This window comes from Chrysochloris asiatica, unplaced genomic scaffold (assembly GCF_000296735.1).
Source record: "Chrysochloris asiatica unplaced genomic scaffold, ChrAsi1.0 scaffold00078, whole genome shotgun sequence".
Classification (NCBI taxonomy): Eukaryota; Metazoa; Chordata; class Mammalia; order Afrosoricida; family Chrysochloridae; genus Chrysochloris; species Chrysochloris asiatica.
Window position 1 is genome coordinate 11,426,935 of NW_006408596.1, and position 21,471 is coordinate 11,448,405.

Consider the following 21,471-nt stretch of genomic DNA (forward strand, 5'->3'; position numbering starts at 1 on the left):
GTAGAAGAATTGATGCTGTTGAGTTACGGTGTTGGAGGAGAATATTGAAAGTGCCATGGGCTGCCAAAAGAACAAACAGATCCGTGTTGGAAGAAATGCAGCCATAGTGCTCCTTGGAGACCAGAATGGCCAGGCTTTGTCATTCTTCAGACATAGTGTCAGGAGGGACCAGTTGCTGGAGAAGGCTATCATGTTTGGTAAGGTGGAGGGTCTGAGAGAAAGAGGAAGACCCCCATTGAGATGGATTGGCAAAAATGGCAGCATCAATGGGCTTAAGTGTGGCTACAATTATGAGGTTGGCTCAGGACCGGGAAGTGTTTTGTTCTGCTGTGCATAGGGTTGCTATGAGTTGGTACCAACTCGAGGGCACCTAACAACCACAACAAACCCAGTAAGTTGGTGGGAATTGGATTTTTGAGGAGTGGCTGGTAGTTTGAACCACCGACCTTGGGGTTCAAACTGACCTTGCAGTCCAGTACTTAATCCTACTGCACCACATCAGGACTCTTACGACAGTGGTTATTGTTAAATGTTATTGAATTGATTCCGGCTCATAGCAATCCTGTACAGGGTTTCCGAGGAGTGACTGGTAATTTTGAATCAGCAATCTTGCGGTTCAGCCTCACTTTGCAGTCCAGTGCAGTATCCCGCAATGCCATATCATTACTCCAAGACAGTGGTTAGAATGACCATTTAAGTAATTTACTGCATTGCGCTAGGTCTTATTTTTTAAGGTGAGGGTGTGCTAGTATTTGTTTAATTGTTTCTCTGTTGATGGATTTTTGTATTTTTTCGTCATTTAAACAAGGCTATGTGTAATTAAAGGAGCTCTAGTAGCGTAGTGATTACGAATTGGGCTGCGAACCTTAATGTCAGCCCTTCAAAACTACCAGCTGTTCTGCTGGAGAAAGATGAGGCTTTCTGCTCCCGTAAAGATTTACAGCTTCGGAAACCATGTACAGGGTCACTATGAGTCGGAACTGACTACACGGCACATAACAACAGCATCAACAAATGTCTAATTAAGCATCCTTGTTCATTGTTCAGGAGCTCTGATGGCCCAGTGGTAAGCATATGACAGTTAACCACAAGGTCCGCAGTTGAAACCACCAGTCACTCGAGGGAGAAAAGTGAGGTTGTTGGCTCTCATATAGATTTGTAGTCTCAGAAACGCTACGGAGCAGTTCTCCTCTGTCTGTAAGCATGCAGTGAGTTGGAATTGACTCGATGGCAGTGGTGTGCATCTTTATACATTTGTGTTTTCCACCGGATGCTGTTATTGTTAGGCACCTGTGAGTTGTGATTCACAGCCACCCATGTACAACAGAATGAAATACTGCCCAGGGCTCAGAAATACTCTTACCGGTCAAATGAATATGTGAGTTTTGCATTTTAAGTGTTGCATTTTAAGCTCTTCCTAGTTTACTTTCCTAAAGAAATTTCAGTAACTGTAAAGATTTGTTTTCCTTTTATTTTTTGGCATATTTATGCTTTACCATCAAGCTTTGCATTTAAACAGAGACACATTAAGCTTAGTCTCATGACAGAAACCACAGAACCCTGACAGTCTTGTTAGAAGTATAGGATGTTTACTGTACACAAAAAGCCTTCAGGAGGGAATTTTATATCATTGTTTTGCTTTCTAGCTATTCAGAAATGGCTGTTTCATACTTGGCTACTTTTCTGGTACTGAGGCACCTTTTTTATCCCAGTTCCTTTACTAACAGTGTGGAAAGCCCAACCCCACATAACTTTGAGGCTACAAAAGACCTTCTAAACTTTTCTACATTGGTATCTGGATAAATGATTGGATGCCGATGCCTTCTTTTGTAAAGAAAGGTATGCTCTAGGGGTATGTACTCAATATTCTGTCATAGGAAAAATGTGCAACTTGACATGCTTCACCTTGTCCCCAGATCAGCTTCCTGTGCCTCTGAAGTAACAACTGCCTGCAAATGAAGTGGCCTTGTGCTCCAGAGGTGTCAGGCATGGTCTGAAATGACAGTCACATATTTCTTTGAAGCTTCTTCTTCTGTTTTAAATTTTTTCAAATTTCATATTGTAAACATTTGTAATTTATGTATTTTAAATGTCAAAATGTTTTCAATGACTTGCCCTCAGAAAGAATAAGTTCCAAACATCTCCCCATTCAAAGTCATTCTTAAAATGAAGACCTCATGTATGTGAGACACATTTGTAATGTGTGCACATAAGCTGGGGCCATGCAGTATGGCAGTCTGGAAGCATAGCCACAATTTATGAGTTTTTCTTCCAGGCTTATTTTCTAGTTTTTTCTATGACTTTGACTCAGACTTTGTTTATATGGGAGGAGGACCGATGCTGTCCAAGCTTTTGGCAGTCGTCTTGCTGTAGGCTCTGTGAGAAATGGGTGAAAATGCAAGAAAGTGTATTTTAACTATGTCGTTTCTGTCTCTGTCTAGGAGGAGAGAGCAGTGAGAGATCGGAATCTCCTTCAGGTTCAAGATCATGATCAACCCATTCCCTGGAAAGTACAGTTTAACTTGGGCAACAGCAGTCGGCCAAGCAACCAATGCCGGAACTCCATTCAAGGGAAGCACCTCATCACCGATGAGCTCGGTAAGGCTGGGCCCCTTCTGTCCTGCAGTCTGTGAGGTACACTGGTGGGCCATTGCTAGGGCATGTTTACAGAGACTCTTCTACAGTACAGTACATGTTCCCTTCCATTTCTAGAATCTTCTTTTGCTTACCCGCTCATCATTTGAGGACTCACTAAATGCCAGGGAAGCTTGGTTTGATAACTCTTAAACGTTCTTTGTGCCTGTCACTTACAGTTCTAGCATTTTATCATGTCTCGGGCCCTAGATGACTTCTGCTAACCTCTCCCCACTGCCAGTATTTTCTAAACTTGCCACTCGTTTCTTCCCATCCTGATGATGTGCTCTAGGACACCAGCTGTTTCCCTCCTTTGTCACCTCAGTGGTATCCTTTGGGTGTCAGCACTCAGGAAATGTGCTTGCTGACTGACTGACCACATAATTTCAAATGAACGCTAAACACATTCAAAATGTTTCATCTCTTGCAGTTTGTTTGGGAGCATTCTCCCAGGGATGTCTTGCTTCCTTTTGAGTGCATAAAAATGAGATTCTTGCATTGGTTAGATTTTTTGACTAGATAACTGCTGGAGACAACTCCTACTGTGTGCTGGACAGTGTCCTGGCGTGGCACTGGAGGGGAAGTGCTGGCCTGCTAACCCTTAAGTCAGCTGCTCCTCGGAGCTCTACAGGGTAGCTGTGAGCTGGATCCAACTCAACAGCACACAACAACATTGTGCTATAGGCCTTCTGTAAATACTCATTTGATTTTTACAAATCATGACACAATACCTAGTAGTTGTTGTTATTAAGTGCTGTCAAGTCAATTCCAACTCACCGTGACCATGTACAGGGTTTCTGAGGAGTGGCTGGTGGGTTTGAACTGCCAACCTGGTGGTTCACATTCTAGTTCTGATTCTACAGTGCCACACTCGGAGCCCACAATACCATTATCACATCAAAAAAAAAAAAACATCAGTTATTCCATAGGTAAAGATTTCAACCAGTTTACTGAGTTCCCTCATCATTTGTAAATTTGTTCTGTTTAGATAGATAGTTTGCTAATAACCTGTTTTTCTGTTTCTAAACATCCTAGACCAGGTTGATTATGAACCTTACAGTATAAGTTGATACAGCAGATAACTTTGTATTAGACTCTTCAGCTATTTGTGATGAAGCAAAACAAAATGAAAACCACAAGATCTTCTCAAGGTTACCAAAAAAGGGACGTGGTTCCTGGGAGATGAAGGAAGGAGTAGGGTGGAAGAGCTAGAAGCGTTTGCACAAAAAATACACTCCTAACTTGACAACAATGCCACTTAGAATCTCAGTTTCATAACCCCATTTTAAACATGAATAATGCTGCAACTAACCTGTTTTTGTTTTTTTCTTCAAAACAGTAATTAAAGTTTGTTGTTAGTTGTCATCAAATGGGTTCCAACCCTATCCACAACAGGATGAAGTACTGCTTGGTTCTGTGTCATCCTCACAATTGTTATGCTTGAGCCCATTCTTGCTGCCAGTGTGTCAGTCTAATTTGTTGGGGTTTCATCTTTTTCTGCTGACCCTCCACTTTACCAAGCATAATTCCCTTTTCCAGGTGCTGAAGGAAAATTGCTTTCACAATGTAACACAATGGACAGACTTAGGACCAGGACCAAGTGTCTTGATAACTTTCAGTTCATACTGTTTGCATGACATTCATGAGAAAACATGAAATCTTGTGGTTTTAATATTAAGTATTGGGTTATAAGCACAGTTTGTCCATAGCTATAAAAAGAATTTTTTTCCTGATTTAGGTGAAAGAAGGCCTGATGTGTGTACAGTGTGTTAGGCATTGGGGCTGCTTACCGCTAAGTCAGAGGTTCAGAAAGCTGCCATTCTGTGGAGAAAGATGAGGCTGTCTGCTCCTGTGGAGATGGACAGCCTTGGAAACTCTGTCGAATAGCTCTTCTCTGTCCTGTAGGGTCGCTCTGAGTCAGAAGTGCACGATGGCAGTGCGTAGGCAATCTAGATAAACATTCCAGGAATCAGTAACAAACACTTAAAAATGTAATGCCATAGGCTTTCTTTTACCTTTATAAAAGTGAGAGAAGAGATAAGTAACTTAATGCAGAAAACTTGCAAGAATTGATGCCTTTTAGACAACAGATGCCAGCATGACTATTGCCAGAACCACACATTATTAAATCATAAGCAGTTAAAATGGCAGACTTTGCAGGGGTTCGAAGCTGATTCACAGGCAATAGCAACACACTTTGAGGTTGTGATCTTACAGGAACCATTGGAAATAAAGTTTGTAAGAGTAGGTTTATGAGGCAGAATAAGCAATCTTGACCAGCTGTGTGTTCATCAGAAGCTAGTAGGACCTGTGGTTTCAGGGCTTAGTACAGAAGTTAGCACTGAGAGGAAAAAGGTGGCCTGAGAAATTCTCATGTAATAGGAAAAGAAAGGGGGAAATGATAGCTTCAGCAAGTGACGCTAAATAAGTTTGTGAATTTAGTGAAGGTTTTTTACAGGGTAGGTGATCAGTTTCTCATTTAACAAATCATGCTTCATTTCACTGCAATGATTACAGTCCCCTCCGTGCACTATCATTTAATAGTATTTACCTCTATTCCCCACCCTGTTTGGTTTTTTTAACACATATAACCTTGAGGTGATAGTATTTGTTCTTTTTTTTTTTTTTTTCTCTAAGTTTTTATTGTGAATTGAGGGTGACTGATCGTTTACATGGGGGTGGGGGTGGGGGAACATCAGTTTTACACTCATTGTTTCATCTCAATGATTAGTCTCCTCTGTGCATCATCATTCAATAGTAGTTGCTTCTATTCCCTCTGTGTTTTTTTTTTTTTAATGTACACAAAAATACTCAGGAATATATAATCATTTAAACAACCAAAGGGCACCATCTGCAAGCTTCCCTCCTGGCCACTAGCACCTGGCCACCAGCACACAGTCTTTCTCTATCCAGGAGTCTAGAGTCCTCAGCTGCTCTATCTCTCCATGTCCTCTTTGTCTCCATCTCGGCTTCTCTGAATAGGGTTAGATCACATAATAGTTTACATTTTCGTGATACAGACGTGATTGGGCTGATACATATATTGATCATTTTGGGCAGAATTTTGAGGAAACTGTTGACCTATTTGGATTGTTTTTTTCTTTTTGTTTGTCTATATCTCCTGTGACAAAAATGAATAGGAATAGTTAGAATACTCCTAGAAACATTTACTATGGTATTAGAATCCTGTTTTCTTAATTTGGAAGATAGACTTGCACAGATTGAACAAACAGTACCAACTCCCAGTTAACAGTGCCATGGTTCTGTTAAACGAGGGACCTTTAATCTCGTCCCATGGTCACTATTCCACTGGTGCCTTTTGTTCTTTGAACAGACGTTGTTTTCCAGAGTAGTTAACTGAAAGCAATCTAACGTATTTCACCAAGTCTCATTCTCTGCGGCTTAAGAAGCTGGGGCATTTGGAATGGAATGATAACTAGGAAGAGCTGCTCTGCACCTGAGACCCTTTGCGTATACCTGTGGGCGTATGTGTGCACCTGGGAGTTTTCTAAGGGCCAAGTGGTGTCCCACATGGGCTTATTTGTACATTTTTCTATCCCACTCCCAGAAGGATGTAGAGAAATGTCTCCTGAGTAGCTCTAAACAATGCATTCGCTCTTGTAAAGAGCTTCTTTCCTTGAAGTTCAATATGAATTGACAGGGTTGGAGGCTGTGTATGCGTAGTGATGTTGTTAAGAGCCATCAAGTTAGTTTCAACTCATAATGGCCCTGTATCAGTTTCCTGGGTACAGGAACAACTAGTGGGTTTGAACCACTGACCTTTCTGTTAGCAGTTCAGTGTTTACCCTGCATCGCTACACCAGCTTTCTATATATATAGATGATGGGATTTGTGAAGAATGGAGGGAATTACGAGGTTTCTCTGCCTTGGATATTACAAAACTCTGTATTCCCTAATGCTGAGTGGTCTCTGAGCCCTACCATTTATACTTAGAAACAGCCTTCATTGTAAAGGCCAGGTAATGGCTCCTTCTCTTTAAAATTATTTTTATAAAAATTAAAGCTCCTAAACAAATGGCAAGAATTCAAAAGTTATTTCTAAAGAGTTGAGGGTTTTTTATATTTATCTTTAGTGTGTGTGTGTGTAATCTAGAATCTCTCGCCTTGGTTTTTTAAATTTTCAAATTTTTGTTTGAAAAAGACTGACATTTTTCTTCAGTCTTGCGTAGCTTAGAATAGTAAAGTGTAGCTGCGTTTGAGGTGTGGCAGCTGATTGAAATCCTGGGGGCTGAGGGGTGGGGGTGTCTGAGTTCACTAATGTTGCTGGGACAGAAATATCCCAGGTGGATAGTTGTAACAGACATGACGTTCATGCTCACAGGCTAGGAGGCTACAGTCTAAATTCAGGATGCTGGCTTTATGGGAAGGTTTCCTGTCTCTATCAACTCTGGAGGAAGATTCTGGTCTCCTTTCAGCAGTTTTTAACCTAGTATTCCCTGGAGATCTCCATGTGCCTTGGCATCAGGCTTCACCTGGGTCTAGGAGAGTTTTAGCACAGGAACCCTGGGTCCAGAGAGGACACTCTGCTTCCATCTCTGCTCTCTGCTTGCTTGTTTAATATTTTTGTTATCTCAAAAATGAAAACCAATGGACCTAATCTCAAAATGGACTGAATCCTGTAGGTTGGTATCCTGCCTCATGGTTAAGATAAACGTGGATAATGACATCAGATCACAAAGTGAAGGAGCATTATACTGAGAGTCATGGCCAGCCCAAGTTGACACATACAATCCAAGGGAGACACAATTCAATCCATAACAGGTAGATTGTAGTGTGTAAACAGGTTACAACATGGCAGTCCATGTTTCCTATAAGCTTCCACATGTAGGGGACTCCTGGTGGGATGCTGTAGGATCAGCACTGGACTGGGAACCACAAGATCAGCAGTTCAAACCCACCAGCCACCAGGTTTACTCGGAAACCCTGAACAGGGTTGCTGCGAGTTGAAATCGTCTCGACAGTACTTAACACCATGACCACATGTAGGAAGTTAGCCCTATTCACATTATGTCTGATTTGGGCCCTTTGGTGTTACAGTGACCTGGTGGATGGCAGATGCTGCCTCTATTTTTCATTCTTTATTATTCTCATGATCAGAAGGCGGAGTATGGTCAGGGGCAGACTGCTGGTTTGATGCTAAGGTTAGTCTCTGACTTTCAGGATATGTTTGTGAAAGGAAGGACTTGCTGGTGAATGGCTGCTGCAATATCAACATCCCTGGCACAAAGCAGTATTGCTGCAACGGCTGCTTGTCCAATGGCTGCTGCAGCGCGTACGAGTACTGTGTGTCTTGCTGCTTGCAGCCCAACAAGGTATGTGGAGTCAGCTTCTCATCTTACACCTTCTTTTGGTCTCTGTCTTCACTGTATGGTTAGCATTAGACTCTTTATGTGAGACTCTTTGAAAGCAGAACTGGGGATGGGACTTTGCAGATGTCAGAAATTGCTGCAGTGGCGCCGCCTTTGTCTGTAAGTGAAGGAGATGGTATGCAGTAACATTTAGTAGAGCGGGCCATCGTATTGCCATTGAGCTATCTGATGAATAAGATCCCCAGTTCCCTGTCTCCTGTATCAACATTCTCTTAGTTATCAGAGAGAGACAAGGTTACTCTGTGCTGGCTTCACTGGGAATTTATTCCAGGTACCAACTTTTGTTTCCATAGCAACTTCTCCTGGAGCGCTTCCTCAACCGGGCAGCGGTGGCATTCCAGAACCTCTTCATGGCAGTCGAAGATCACTTTGAATTGTGCTTGGCTAAATGCAGAACCTCATCCCAGGTGAGAGGCTGCCATTTCCCTTTCTGAGGGGTGGGCAGGTACGAGTCGGGGCCGAGAAAAGGTGTACTAAGTCGTTTTTGTGATTTGATAAGGAGACATGGTTCAGGTGGAAACCATGTCAAGCTTTGGTAGGTTTTGCTTGGTGCAGTAATAGAATGGAGAATAGCAGAGTGAGATTCAAAGTCTAACCAGCTTGGATCTCTCCTGTCTGAATTGCATGTCTCCGCTGTAAGTGGAAGCTTAGGATTGTTTCTGATCTGGGTGGCGTGCTGTTGGTGCAGCTCCCAAGAGTTCTCACCTCACTGGCACCTAAAGCTTAACGAAGGCTTTGCAGCAACCACTTATTTAGGGTAAGTAGTCATTTGTTCTGGGGCCGAGTTGTGGTTTATTTTAGGACGTCAAGGGGATGGGCAGGTGGGTGTTTTAAATCTTCAGGCTGCCATGTTCTCTGTACTTACTGGCATGTTATTAACTGCTCTGCTCTTTGGGCATCCTGGATTGGCTTTGTTGCTGTAAACATCTGAAAGTCTTTTTGCCTTTCCATCACACTGTGTTCTCTGTCTGCTTTTGTGGTTGGGCATTTGTCGTAGCTCTTTGTGCTACCAAACCAGACATGTTTATTACACACACACACACGTCTCTCATCCGACTTGTATTCGTGGTGCTTCCACAACTGCTCGGGCTCCGTCTGATAACTGCATCGTTCCCCAGCGCTCTTGTACCTTGGTCAGATTTCTGTAATGCCACCTTTTAATTTTGCACCTCTTTTCTACTTCTGATTTTCTCTGAGCACATTCAGTGTCATGCGGCAAATGTTTCAGGGATTATAATAAGCATTTTGAAAACATTAAGAAATTTAGTCTTGTTTTGCTTGAAGAGCTTTCTGCTTCAATGGGCTATAAAGGAAATGTTAAAGAGGGCTGAACACATGACTCATTCTGATTCAGTCTCTTATTCTGAGAAATGGTAGAAAAGGCGAATTATTTTGATTTTGTTTTCCCTTAACTGATAAAACTGAGGAGTTAGTTTCAATCATCAGAGAAGCTACTGTGCTTTCTGACTTAGTCTTTTTATTGTACAGAGATTTCCCAATTGCCATTCAGTTTGTAGTGTGAACAGTGTTCCAGAAAGAAGATTTGGCTGTGTGTCCATTAAATTGGATAAATACTTACAGTTGATTTTCTTAGCATTGGTCTAGGGCTAATTAATGAACTCTAGAGTAGCCAAAAACTCCAGTTGCTGGTATGAAAACAAATTGCTCAAAAACTAGCCACCAGGGCTGATTGTCTGCGTTACATCACGCTTGCTTTCCGTTGAGCCAAATGAGCCTTGAGGGAGTGGTGGTGTAGGTTTGGCTCGTGTGCATAAACTTAATGAAAACAACCTGAAGTGCATTTCCTCAGTTCCTCTGTAGGGTTCTGGACTGAGAACTGAACTTTGAGGCACAAAATACCCATTGACTTTTAATCTCATGTATAATCCTGTGAGAGAAATGAGTTGTCTCGAGCTGCCCAGGCTACATCCAGGTTGTTAAAAACCTTGCTGGTGAACGTAAAAAGCAATGTTCAAGTCGTGATATGATTTCCGTTTTAATGTTCTTCTCTGGCAGTCTGTGTGAGCGTTCCTCTGTGCTCTAGAAAGTGCCTTGGAGCCTTTCAGTGACATTTGGAGATGGATGCAGCCAGGCTCCTACAGAGCATGCCCGATAGCAGTTGTGTTTCAACTTTTCCATTGTGCGAGGGAGGGGTTGTGAAACTACTCTCTCTCATGCGCCTTATCTCCCTTTTTGCCAACAGAGTGTGCAGCACGAGAACACCTATAGGGATCCCGTAGCCAAGTACTGCTATGGAGAGAGCCCTCCTGAGCTCTTCCCTGCGTGATGGGTGCGGAGGGCACTGCTGGCAGACTGCCAGCCTCAAGCCAGACGTCAGTGTTCACTCTGCTGCCCTGGAGGAAGACAAGGCACCTGAGGAAACCTAGGCTTCGACCCCTTCTCATGGCGTTCTCTGTGGCTTCACTCAGTGCCTGGGCTTTCCCTGACGGAACTCCAGCCCTTCTCGCTCAGAAAAGACCATACTGAGGCCTGAGCTGTCCGTGCTCTTCCCATTCTTGGATGACTCTGCCGCTGTGCGTGCAAAGGGGAGCGTGAATTGTGTTATACCTCCACGTTGGTGTTCCAGTTTTCACTCACACTGTGGACCTGGGCCCTTCCACTGTTATGTTATTTATTGGGTTTCTGTGGCGTAGTGAGAAAGTTAAAATGTTTGGTGTAGGAAAATGCCCTGCCTTTCTAGTGGAATACATTCAAGGAAATTTGTTTTTTGTTTTTGTTCTTATGTTTCATGAGTTGAATGTTCCTTTTGTCCAGATAAAATGTTTTGTTTCTTAGAACATGGATTTTCTCTCTTGAAGGCTATTTTTATTTTAATAGCATCTTCTAGAGTGGACTGTGAACACCAACCTTTCTAACCGTATAGTGACATGAAAAATCACCTGAAAGGTTGTAGACACTGTTCCATTCTAATCATATGCAGAATCTCTAGCTGTTGGCACCCTATGCCTGCGAGTTCTTGGTTAAATATGTGAGTCAACTGTTTTCGTCAGAAATTCTGATTCACTGTCCCGGAGGGTTTTCCACTTATGTCCTTTGTCACTGTTGAAATTGCTGTGATCCTCAGCCCTGGGTCGATGGGAGCCTCAGGAAACCCATAGGCAGCCCATCCCCGGTTCCTCTGGAGAAAAGCAGTGTTAAATCAGTTCTTAGTGGAGAGACAGCAAGCAGTTGGCTGGATATGTTCATTCTTGATTGTGTTCAGCTTCTGGAGATGTAACAGGTACAAAACCTGGTTTCCCTATGACTTGCAGCTCAAATAGTTCATAGCTAGCCTACATTTAGAAAAAGAAGGAAACCTACTTCCTGTCAAAGGACCGTAAGAGACTCCTAGCCTGCCCTCCCTGGGGACTATGTGATTCTCATGGCTTCGAGGATGCTGAACTTGTGGGTTTGTGGGGTGTCCTGGATCCACACACTGAGGCACTCCCGATTTTTGCTGTGTAGCACTGAATCTGAATCAAAGCCTAAAGTATTTGGTTCTAATGTCAAGATGTCGAGCCCCTTAATTAGTATTGCTCTTTCCATTAGATTTCAGGAGCCACAGTAATGCACAACTCTCACTAACCCCAGGATTGGACAAGGCCTCTTGCATCTTTTTTTTGGTTGTTGGTATTATGAATCTGGGAACAAGACTCAACCTCTCACCATCTCATCACTTTGGGCTTACTTGTTGTTTTGGGAGCCAGGAGTTAAATCTAGCTGTTTGGCAGATTTCAGTGGTTTTTCCACTGGACATGTGTGCCTTCCTCTGTGTATTGAAAGTATATAGCAGTAATCCTTGCCTCCTCCTACCCTTTATACTCACCTCCCCAAAGTACTCCGTTCCCCAAGATAAACCTTCTTAGAGGGTCAGCTGTGTAGGCAGGGTTTTTTTTTAATGCTAGATCCAAAAAAATTTATTCTGTTTGCATGATGCTTTTTGGATTCTGTGCTGGTCACTGGTCCTGAACCTTTGCATGGGACTATCTGTCATCTCTTGGTTATCATCAGGCCTTCCTAGATCTTATTTTAACTCTCGAGCAATATAACACAGATTCAATGTGAACAGACGACATTGTAGGTCAACCTTGCCTGCTGATTGGTCCTCTCCAGCTTTGTATTTGAGTAACATGTGGTACATTTCCAGTGGTTTCACAATCACAATTCACCTTTTGAGAGAGAATGGAGCCTGTTTGAATTCCTACCTCATCGATGAGGAAATACGAGAGGCGAAGTGACTTCCCAGCGATATCATTGAGACCTAATGGCAGGAGCAAAACAAGAACTTTACCTCTGACTCCTCCTGATCCAGCATCCTTTCCACTGCATCGTGCCCACTCCAAGGCTGACTCATCTGTGGACATCTCCCCTGAGAGTGGATATATTTCAGTTGTCCAGGCCAAAAGAGAAGCGAAGTGGCATAAATATCCAAATTAGGCCAATAATTCAAAGGTCATTTTCATTTGGCCATGGAGCATGTTTTTTGTACTTGGTCAATTAGGGGTATGGTCACTGTTTTGGAAATTTGCAGTGTTTGAGACTACATAATGAAGGCGGAGTAACGAAGGACTGGAATGTTGTCAGCCTCTCTGACCTTCCAACCACAGATCCTCCCTGTTCTCCATTCTCTGGACTGTTTTCAGAAATAGGGACCTTGTAATGTGTATGCCAGAGCCTAGCAAAGCGTGCAAAATGAGTGGGCTTCAAAACATCTGTGGAAAAATTCTATTACCTTTTAATTCCACATTTCTGTGAACTTTTTGAAGCCCCTTCATACATGGTTAGAACAAAAGAAAAGATCACAGAAGAGAGAAAAACATCTTCAATGTGGAGAAAAATGTGATGAGTGTTGAGTATTCAAAGCCCTGTTGTAGCTCTGCGGGTTAATGCACTAGACTTCAAGGTCAGTTTCAACTGCAAGGTTGGTGGTTCCGCTCCTTGGAAACCCTATACAGGGCTGCTATGAGTCAGAACCTATGATTCAGAACCAGTTCAACAATACTTAACAATAATAAATGACTCCATGGAGTCCTCATGTGGTGCTGTAGGGTAAGCACTGCACTGTAAGGTCATTTAAATCGCAAGGTCAGTGGTTCAAACTCACCAGCTGCACCTCGGAAACCCTGTACAGGGTCGCCATGAGTAATAACCAATTTGACAGCACTTAACAACTTGGAGTGTTTGGAGCCCTGGTAGCATAGTGGATTCTGAGCAGGGCTGCTAACCGTAGGTCAGTAGTTCCATAAGAGCAAGAGGAGGCTTTCTACTTCCGTAAAGATTTACAGCCTTGGGAACCCTTTACAGGGTTGTTGTGAGTCAGAACCGACTTGGTGGCACACAACCACCATTGAGTATTTAGGGCTAAAGATAACTTGGTGATTCGAAGTTTTTGCCTGTCATTTTGAATCTTCTATTTGCTGGAGTTTTAGATGAGGTATGAGCTGAGCAGGGAAAGAAAATCTGACCATGAAAAGGGCTCTGATATCCTGTTTGTTATTGTCAAGTGCCGTTGAGTCGGTTCGGACTCAGTGACCTTGTGTAGGGTTTCTGAGGAGCAACTGGCGGGTTTCAGCTGCTGACCTTGTGGCTCACAGTCCAATGCCGATCCTACAGCACCACACCAGGAGATTGCTATCGTGGTAGCCTAGTGAATTATGAGGTGGGCTGCTAACCAGAAGGTCAGCAGTTCGAATCTGCCAATCACTTCATGGGAGAATGATGAGGCTTTCACCTCCCATATAGGTTTATAGCTTCGAAAACCCTATCCAGGCTAGCTGTGAGTCAGAACTGACCCAGTGGCTCACAGTCACCATCTCCCTAGTCCCTCAAAAAACCCTTTAGCCACACTGCTGTTGAATTCGTTTTGAGTTCTAGTGACACTGTAGGATGGACTGGAAGTGCCCAGTGGTGTACAAGGCTGCCATTCTGCTGAAGCGGGCTGCCACGTCTTCTCCTAGAACAGCTGATTGGCTCGAACCACTGACTTCAGTTCTCAGTCACTTAATCACTGTGCCACAAGGGTGCTTGGGCTCGGATCGGGCATGCCCAAATGAGGGCATGACTACCTTCATAGCCTGGAACCCGGTCTGGTATTGGCAGCTCTTGAAAGAACAGGGACAGGATATTAGAGCAGTGATCATACTTCTCAGCACATTTCCCAAAACTGGAAAGGTGGGATGGGGGTGGGGGGCAGTGTCTCCGTGAGGTCAGGTTCAGGGGGCCTTGGGGAAGGGTTTCCAGGACTGTGACCTTAACTGCAGCAGACAGCTTATCTCCCTCCCTGGGAGCAGCTGGTAGGTTTGAACCACCGACCTTGTGTTTAGCAGCCCAAAGCTTAGTCCAGTGTTCCACTAGGGTTCCTATATGTTGTGGTGGTGTTCTTAAGAGCCCTCCTGTCAGTTTTTTGTGACTCACAGTGACCCTTTATAGGGTTTTTGAGGAGCAGGTGATGAGCTTGAACTGCTGACCTTGCAGTTCAAACTGATCTTGCGATCCAGCGCATTAACCCACAGCGCCACAGCAGGAGTCCTGGTATTGTGTTGTTAAGTGCCATCAAGTTGGTTCCAACTCATAGAGGGCATGTACTGGCTTTCTGAGGAGTAACTGATGAGTTTGAGCCACTGACCTTGTGGTTCAAACCAACCTTGCAGTCCAGGGCTTAGTCTACAGTGCCATCCCAGGACTCCACCATTACATTATTTGTAGTAAAAACAAAACCAAAGCAAGCCCAGCCTGGCAACAGTAGGGGATTGGCTATAGTTTTGTAGGGCCAAGCAATTGAACACTGTGTGGCCACTAAAATGATTATATGCTGAACAGCAAAAAAAAAAAAAAGGGAAATAATTATTCTACCAGTCCTGGTGTGGCGTTGTAGGATAAGCACTGGACTGCAAGGTTGTGATTCAAACTCACTAGCTGCTCTTCAGAAACCCTATACAGGGTTGCTAGGAGTCAGAACTAAAGTGACAGCATTTAACAACAACAATGCATTGATGATGTTTTACATACATCTTTGTATATTTATACTCTCACCTGAATGTGTACGGCACTGTCTTCTTTGTCTTTCTCTTGATAGCCCTTCCTTGTCATGCTATAACTCTAGCTGATGGAGCCCAGCATTCTAATTTGTATTTATTTACTTTCCAGTAGAGTGAGCCCTTTTCTGTGTGTTTACTGGACGTTTGTCCAGTTGCATCCTTTGCCAGTTTACCTTTGTCTTTTTGTTACTGAGTACAACAGAGCATCCTTATAGGAAGGAAGCCTCAAACCTTTTGCTTTTCTTTCAAGTTCTGCATTGCTCATATGTCACAAGCCAATTTTTCCTGTTGTTCTAGGAAAGTGGTTATCAACGGGGTGATTTTTGTTCCCCAGGGGCAATGTCTGTAGAGATATTTTTGTCACAACTTGGGAAAGGATAGGGCTGCTGCTGGCACCTAGTGGGTAGAGGCTCAGGACAAGGTGGCTGGTGATCATCCTACAGTGCTCACGACGCCCTTCATACCAAGGAATGATCTGACAGAGGAAAGCCTGGCTCCAGGTCGTCTTTCTCCCTGCACTTGAACGGAGGAGCTCCCTGTAGCTGAGTGCTGACTTTAGTATTTCCCTGCCTTTGCTTTCTGCTGTGCTGGAGAGCTGCTGATTAAATTACCCTGAAATTCCCACAGGACACATGTACTTCCTCACAGGTCTCTAGCAGCCCGGCGCTGCCTCCAGGTACGGCATTATTACTCTGCCGTGGGGTTCTCACTGCAATAGCATAATCCAACAAGAGCCGAAAGTCTCCCATCTGCAGAATCAACTGGAGCCGTGTAACCCTGCCCTCCATGACGGGTATGCTCTCCTCACTGCCTTGTAGCGCACTGTGCTGTGGGGTGGGGTGGGTGGGGGTGGGATTACTTTAGAAGCATGATGGACACCGTTACTGACTTCATTCACCAAACCAGTTGGTCCTACTGAAAAAGTGTTGCTGTTATGGGCCACCAAGGCTCTGACTCATAGCGACCCTGTATAGGGTTTCCAAGGAACAGCGGGTGGGTTCTTAGTCCCCATGTTGATCCTACACAGGAGTCTTAAAAAAAAGTATAAAAAAAAGTATTAGATGAGTAAAAAACACAAAACAAGCTGACTGCTGTTGAGTCGGTTCTGAATCGTGGTGACCCATGTGTTACAGAGTAGAACTATTTCCAAAGGGGTTTCTGGACTGTGATCTTCATGGGAGGGGCCCTGGTGGTGCCATGGTTAAGCACTCAGCCATTAACCAAAAGCCCTGAAGTTTAAACCCACCCACCAGCTGCTCCTCAAGAGTGACATGTGGCCATCTCCTAAAAAGATTACAGCTTCAAAGCTGTGTGTGAGTTCATCTTTATGGGAGCAGATCTCCAGGCCTTTCTTAGGAGGTGCCTCTGTGGTCTCAGACTGCTGATTATTAGGTTGTTGGTCCAGTACAAACCATTTGTGACACCAGGGGAACTATTTGCATGAATAAATCCCATTGCTCAAACCATTGCTGTTGAGTTGGTTTTACCTCACTGACGCAGTAGGACAAAACGGAACTGCCCTGCTGTAGGATAAAGCACTGGACTGCAAGGTCAGTTTGAACCACAAGGTCAGTGGTTCAAACTCACCAGCTGCTCCTGGGAAACCCTATATAGCGTCACTATGAATTGGAACCAACTCGACACCACTTACCAACAATCCTATGGAAGCAGACTGCCGTCCATTTCTCCTGTGGAATTTGAACTGAAGTGTGCCGTCGATTCAGTTCTGACTCATGGTGGCTGTTAAACACGGCAAAGATAGTGGGGTTATCTGCATTGTCTTTCCAGACACAAGTATCTTTCATTGGGGTTTGGGGTGCATTGTCTTCCATTGTTTTGTGTATCAGCGAGCCTGTTTTCATTCAGTCATGTGACGGCAATACTTCTGGCCCCGTCTGCATTCCTCTAAAGGAAGTGGATCAAGGGGTCCAAAGTAGTCTGTTGCCCGGTGGTAGAAGGCGAGCCTGTTCTCGTCATGCTGACAAATGCGTGTGTCGGTGGGACCTCCACCGTTGTCTGTCTTTGTATGACTTTATTACTTTCTACTTTTAGAGTTCAACTCTGATAATGTGGTAAAAGAAACAATTTTGCAGTTATAACCAGTGGCTGAGGAAGTCAATTTTCCACATACTATAATAAAGTTCAGTTTTATGGTTTCTCAGGACTGCACCTTCTACTGGATCTTTGCTGTTAAGTACTATTGAGTTGGTTCTGGCTTGTACCTACTCTATATAGTAGTTGCTAGATTTGAACCACTGACCTTGTGGTTAGCAGTTCAGTGCTTATCCTATAGTGCCACACTATGGAATTATGGGACTGAAACATACCAGTGGGTGTTTTCAATAGGGTAAATAGTTTTTTCAATTTTTGGAATTTTTTAATAGATAAATTTTTTAATGCAAACTTTTCATAAGTGTGCCAACATGGATCAAGAAAGACTAAGACACTACATGATTGTTGTTAGGTGCCATTGAGTCAGTTCCTACTCATAGCACCCCTGTATAGGGTTTCTGAAGAGCGGCTGGTGAGTTTGAACTGCCGATTCTGCAGTCTGACTTTGTGGTCCAGTGCATTATCCCAGAGCATCGTTAAAGACTACATGAGACATCACTATTATCACTGAAATTCAAGATTTCAGGCTATGCTAGCCATACCTCACTGTTTGTAGCAGTAGTGTGTGTGTGTGTTTTCAATCCTGTAAGGATTGGGGTGTTCGATTAAATTCCATTGGGGGGGATATCAAGATAGAATTAACAGTTGAATTAAGTACTTTCGTGCACCAGGCCTTATTCAAATATCTGATCAGTTGATGCTAATTGTCATGACAAATGTGCTAACATGTAAGGGAGCTTCAAAACTTCGTGGAAAAAATCCTATTATCTTGCAATAACATTTTGAAGTCCCCTTTGTGTGTATGTGTGTGCGGGGGGCAATGAGGGGAAGTATGTGGTAGTGCCCTGATTTTATTGACTAGAACGTCATAGGCATTAGTGAATGACCTTGAGTAAATTAGCCCTTTCTGACTTTGGTTCCCATGTTTGTCAAGTCAGAGTGACTGAAAGGATAGCTGACAGTTCCAAAATCCTGATGCTTGTGACTAGCTAAAGACCAGGTCCTGTGTCTCCTGATGGTTTGGTCCTAGACTCTGATTCTCATTGGCTAAGTGGGGACAAGCCACCTATAGCCTGTTTTCTTCACACCAGGACTTTCTTGAAGAGTCCTAACAACCATTTCTGTCTCTTCCTCCTAAAAATTTAAATAGACACCAGATTCTACTCCTCTGGGACCAACTTACCACTTATTGCTGCCGTGCACCTGTGAAGACAGCTGTTGTGTTTTCCATCATAAAAACAGCTGTCTTTTGGCAGGAAAGCACAGAGCTGCTCTGTGTAGCTGGACCTTAATTTTTTGTTGTTGTTAGGTGCTATTGCGTCGGTACAGACTCACAGCAACCCTGTGCACAACAGAACGAAACTGCCTGGTCCTGAAACAACATCACAGTTGTTGCCGCGCTTGAGCCCATTGATGCTGCCACTTGGCCAATCCATCTTGCTAAGGGTCTTCCTTTCCTTCTCTGACCCTCCACCTTACCAAACATGATATCCCTCTCCAGTGACTGTTCCCTCCTGACAATGTGTCTGAAGTATGAGAGATGAAGTTTGGCCATCCTGGCCTCCAAGGAGCACTCTGACTGCACTTCTTCCAACACAGGTCTGTTTGTATTTTTGGCAGCCCTTGGCACCTTCAACATTCTCCTCCAACACCGTAACTCAAAAGCATCAATTCTTCTACGTTCTTTCTTATTCACTGTCCAGCTTTTGCTTGCATATGAGGTTATTGAAAATCCCATGGCTTGGGACCTTAATAGAGCACTAAATTATTCACGTGTGGCTAACCTGAGATTCCTAGAGCATTTTGGACATCCTAATCAGGAGTCCTGGTGTGGTGCTGTAGGATAAGCACTGGGTCACGAGGTTGGCAAGATCAATTGTTCAAACACAAGCAGAAACTTGGTAATTGTACAGAAATGCAAAGAAATAAAATGGCTTCCAATTACTTATACTCCTGCCTCCCAAAGATTACCCACTCATTAAAAGCTTCCGTGTAAAGTTTTGCCTGCATTTTGTACATAAATGTGTATTTTGTATTTGTACGTAAATGAAAGTAGACTCCTACTGTACATATAATTTCTAACATAAACAGCTCCTGCTGGAATGATTTATTCCAATCACAGTGAATTCATTTGCAGAACAGGAAATACACAACCAACTCAGATCTTCCTGTATCTAAATTTGAAGCCAGGAGAGCGGTTAACGCTCTTTTATAATGCCAGTTTGGCTTTGAGTTTCTGTATCCTGTCTCCTTGTCTGCTTGGGCACAGTAGAAAGGTTTTTGTTCCTCACAAAGCAATGACAGGCATTCTGCTGCAACCAACATTGACCGACGTAGAAGATGCAGCAGGCCATTGCATCTTGGGGTTTCAACCTCCATGTTCCTAAGGGAGCTAAGAGAGATGGGGAAAATCCTGCTCCAAATCTAAGCAGGACTATTAATTTTCTTGTTGTTAAGTGCCGTGAAGTTGGTTCCGACCCATAGCAATGCTGTATAGGGTTTCCGAGGAGCACCTGGTGAGCTTGAACCACCGACTTTGCAATTTAAATGACTGCAGTCCGGTGCAGTAGTGAATCATTAAATACAGAACTTAAAGAATCCAACACCAAATTGGGCAGGGAAGGAAGCTTGGGTAGTCTTCCTGGGCGCCTGATTCCATAAGAAAAGTATCAACCACCAGAAACCCCAAGCATGGCAACCCCAGATGTTACAGAGTAGAGCTGCCCCATAAGTTTCCTTCACTAATTTTACAGAAGCAGATCTCCAGCCTTTTCTTCCACAGCACCACTGGGTGGATTTGAACCTGTAACCTTCTGATTAGTAACTGATCATAACCTGCTTGCACCAGTCAGAGGTCTTTTATTTTAGCTCAAGGCAGACCAAGTTTCCCCCAGAGTCAAGGTCTGCAGTCTGCAGTCTGCAGGGCGGCTTCCACAAGAGCACCTAGCCCTCAAACCAAACCCTCCTATTTTGACTCACAGTGACCCTTTAGGGCAGAACAGAACTGCACCTTGGGATTTCCAAGACTGTCATTTCTCTTCCTTGGGGTGGTTGTGGTTATTGTTGGATTAGTTCCGACACATCGCCACCCTGTATAGAGCTTCCTAGGAGCAGCTGGTGAGTTTGAACTGCTGACCTTGCGATACAGTGCATAACCTACAGCGCCACACCAGAACTCCTTGGGGTGGTTGATGGGTTGGAATCATCAACTTTTAGGCTTGCAGCTGAGCTCTTTAGCCCCTGCACCAAAAGTGCTCATCAAATATCACAAAGGACCATGGAGTTTAAAGTGATCCAGGTGACCCATCAGAGGGCAGTGTGTAGCTCTGGAATCTTCTGTCCTCTCCTCCAGAGGTTCAGCGGTCTTGTCTTCCCACTCACGGGGCCTCTGCCTTCCGAGATGTTTCTATGTGTGCTCCTAGAACTCAATGTGTGCTCCTAGAACTCAGCCTATGGCCTTTGCCTGCAGTCTGCTCCTCCCCGCCTTGGAAGGCAGACGTAAACAATATATTGCAGGCTGCTGAGCAGTGGGCCGGGTTCATTTATTTCACGCTAGTGAGCTCATTGACCTGACTTAGCACTGGGAGGGGCTGTGCAGTGGGGCGCAGTGTGAGCTTTCAAGCTCGCCCTTTTCACGGCAGCCTTCCCAGACCTTGAAGTCAGGACAGCAGCAGTTATAGAACACTGGTGGGCGCTGTTTCAAGGGAAGAGATGTGGGGAGAAGATGGAGCACAGACACTGACAATTACCTTCAGTACCACTTGGGGGCACCGATTCCATAGGTTTTCTGCTCTCAGTGCAATCCTGGTCAGAGCCGGGAGCTCCCCTCTTGCTAAAACAATGAAGCTGTTTTTATGGATGGAGAACCTTCTGGTGGTGCTAGCAAATCAGAACTCTTCCTGAGCCCTGTCAGTTTTGAGACATAGGGACCCAGGAAAGTAGCCTTTGGCAAAGAAGGAAATAGGACTTCAGCCGCCCTAGATCCAAGGCTTAAATAATTCCTCTAACCCATAGCCACCCCTGTTGCTTCCCTTACCATTCATCAAGACAAAAGGTAGGGTGGGTCTCAACTGATCTTGCACAGACAACAGAAACCAATATTTCTGGAATGCGTTTTAGGGACCATCAGCACATTTGAGCTGTTCAATCTGATGCAGCGTTAGAGTTTTGTTGTTGTTTTTTTTAATCGTGGTAGCATTTATATAACAAAAGATACCATTTTATCATTTAAAATGTACAGTTTAGTGACTTGCCACTCACCAGGTTGTGCAGCCATCACCGACTGCTATGAATTCCCAA

At 44.0% G+C, this 21,471-nt stretch overlaps 1 protein-coding gene across 1 annotated transcript in view; it reads left to right on the forward strand.

Annotated features, from left to right (window-relative positions):
* The window catches only part of LOC102830228 (chromosome unknown open reading frame, human C12orf49), a 27,473-nt gene extending 17,163 nt beyond the window's left edge, over window positions 1–10,310 (forward strand). Inside the window, exons 2-5 of the mRNA XM_006865472.1 lie at window positions 2,442–2,598; window positions 7,815–7,966; window positions 8,317–8,430; window positions 10,227–10,310. Of these exons, the coding sequence (XP_006865534.1) occupies window positions 2,442–2,598; window positions 7,815–7,966; window positions 8,317–8,430; window positions 10,227–10,310 (507 nt within the window). The remainder of the gene's footprint in view (window positions 1–2,441; window positions 2,599–7,814; window positions 7,967–8,316; window positions 8,431–10,226) is intronic.
* Window positions 10,311–21,471: the final 11,161 nt, after the last annotated feature.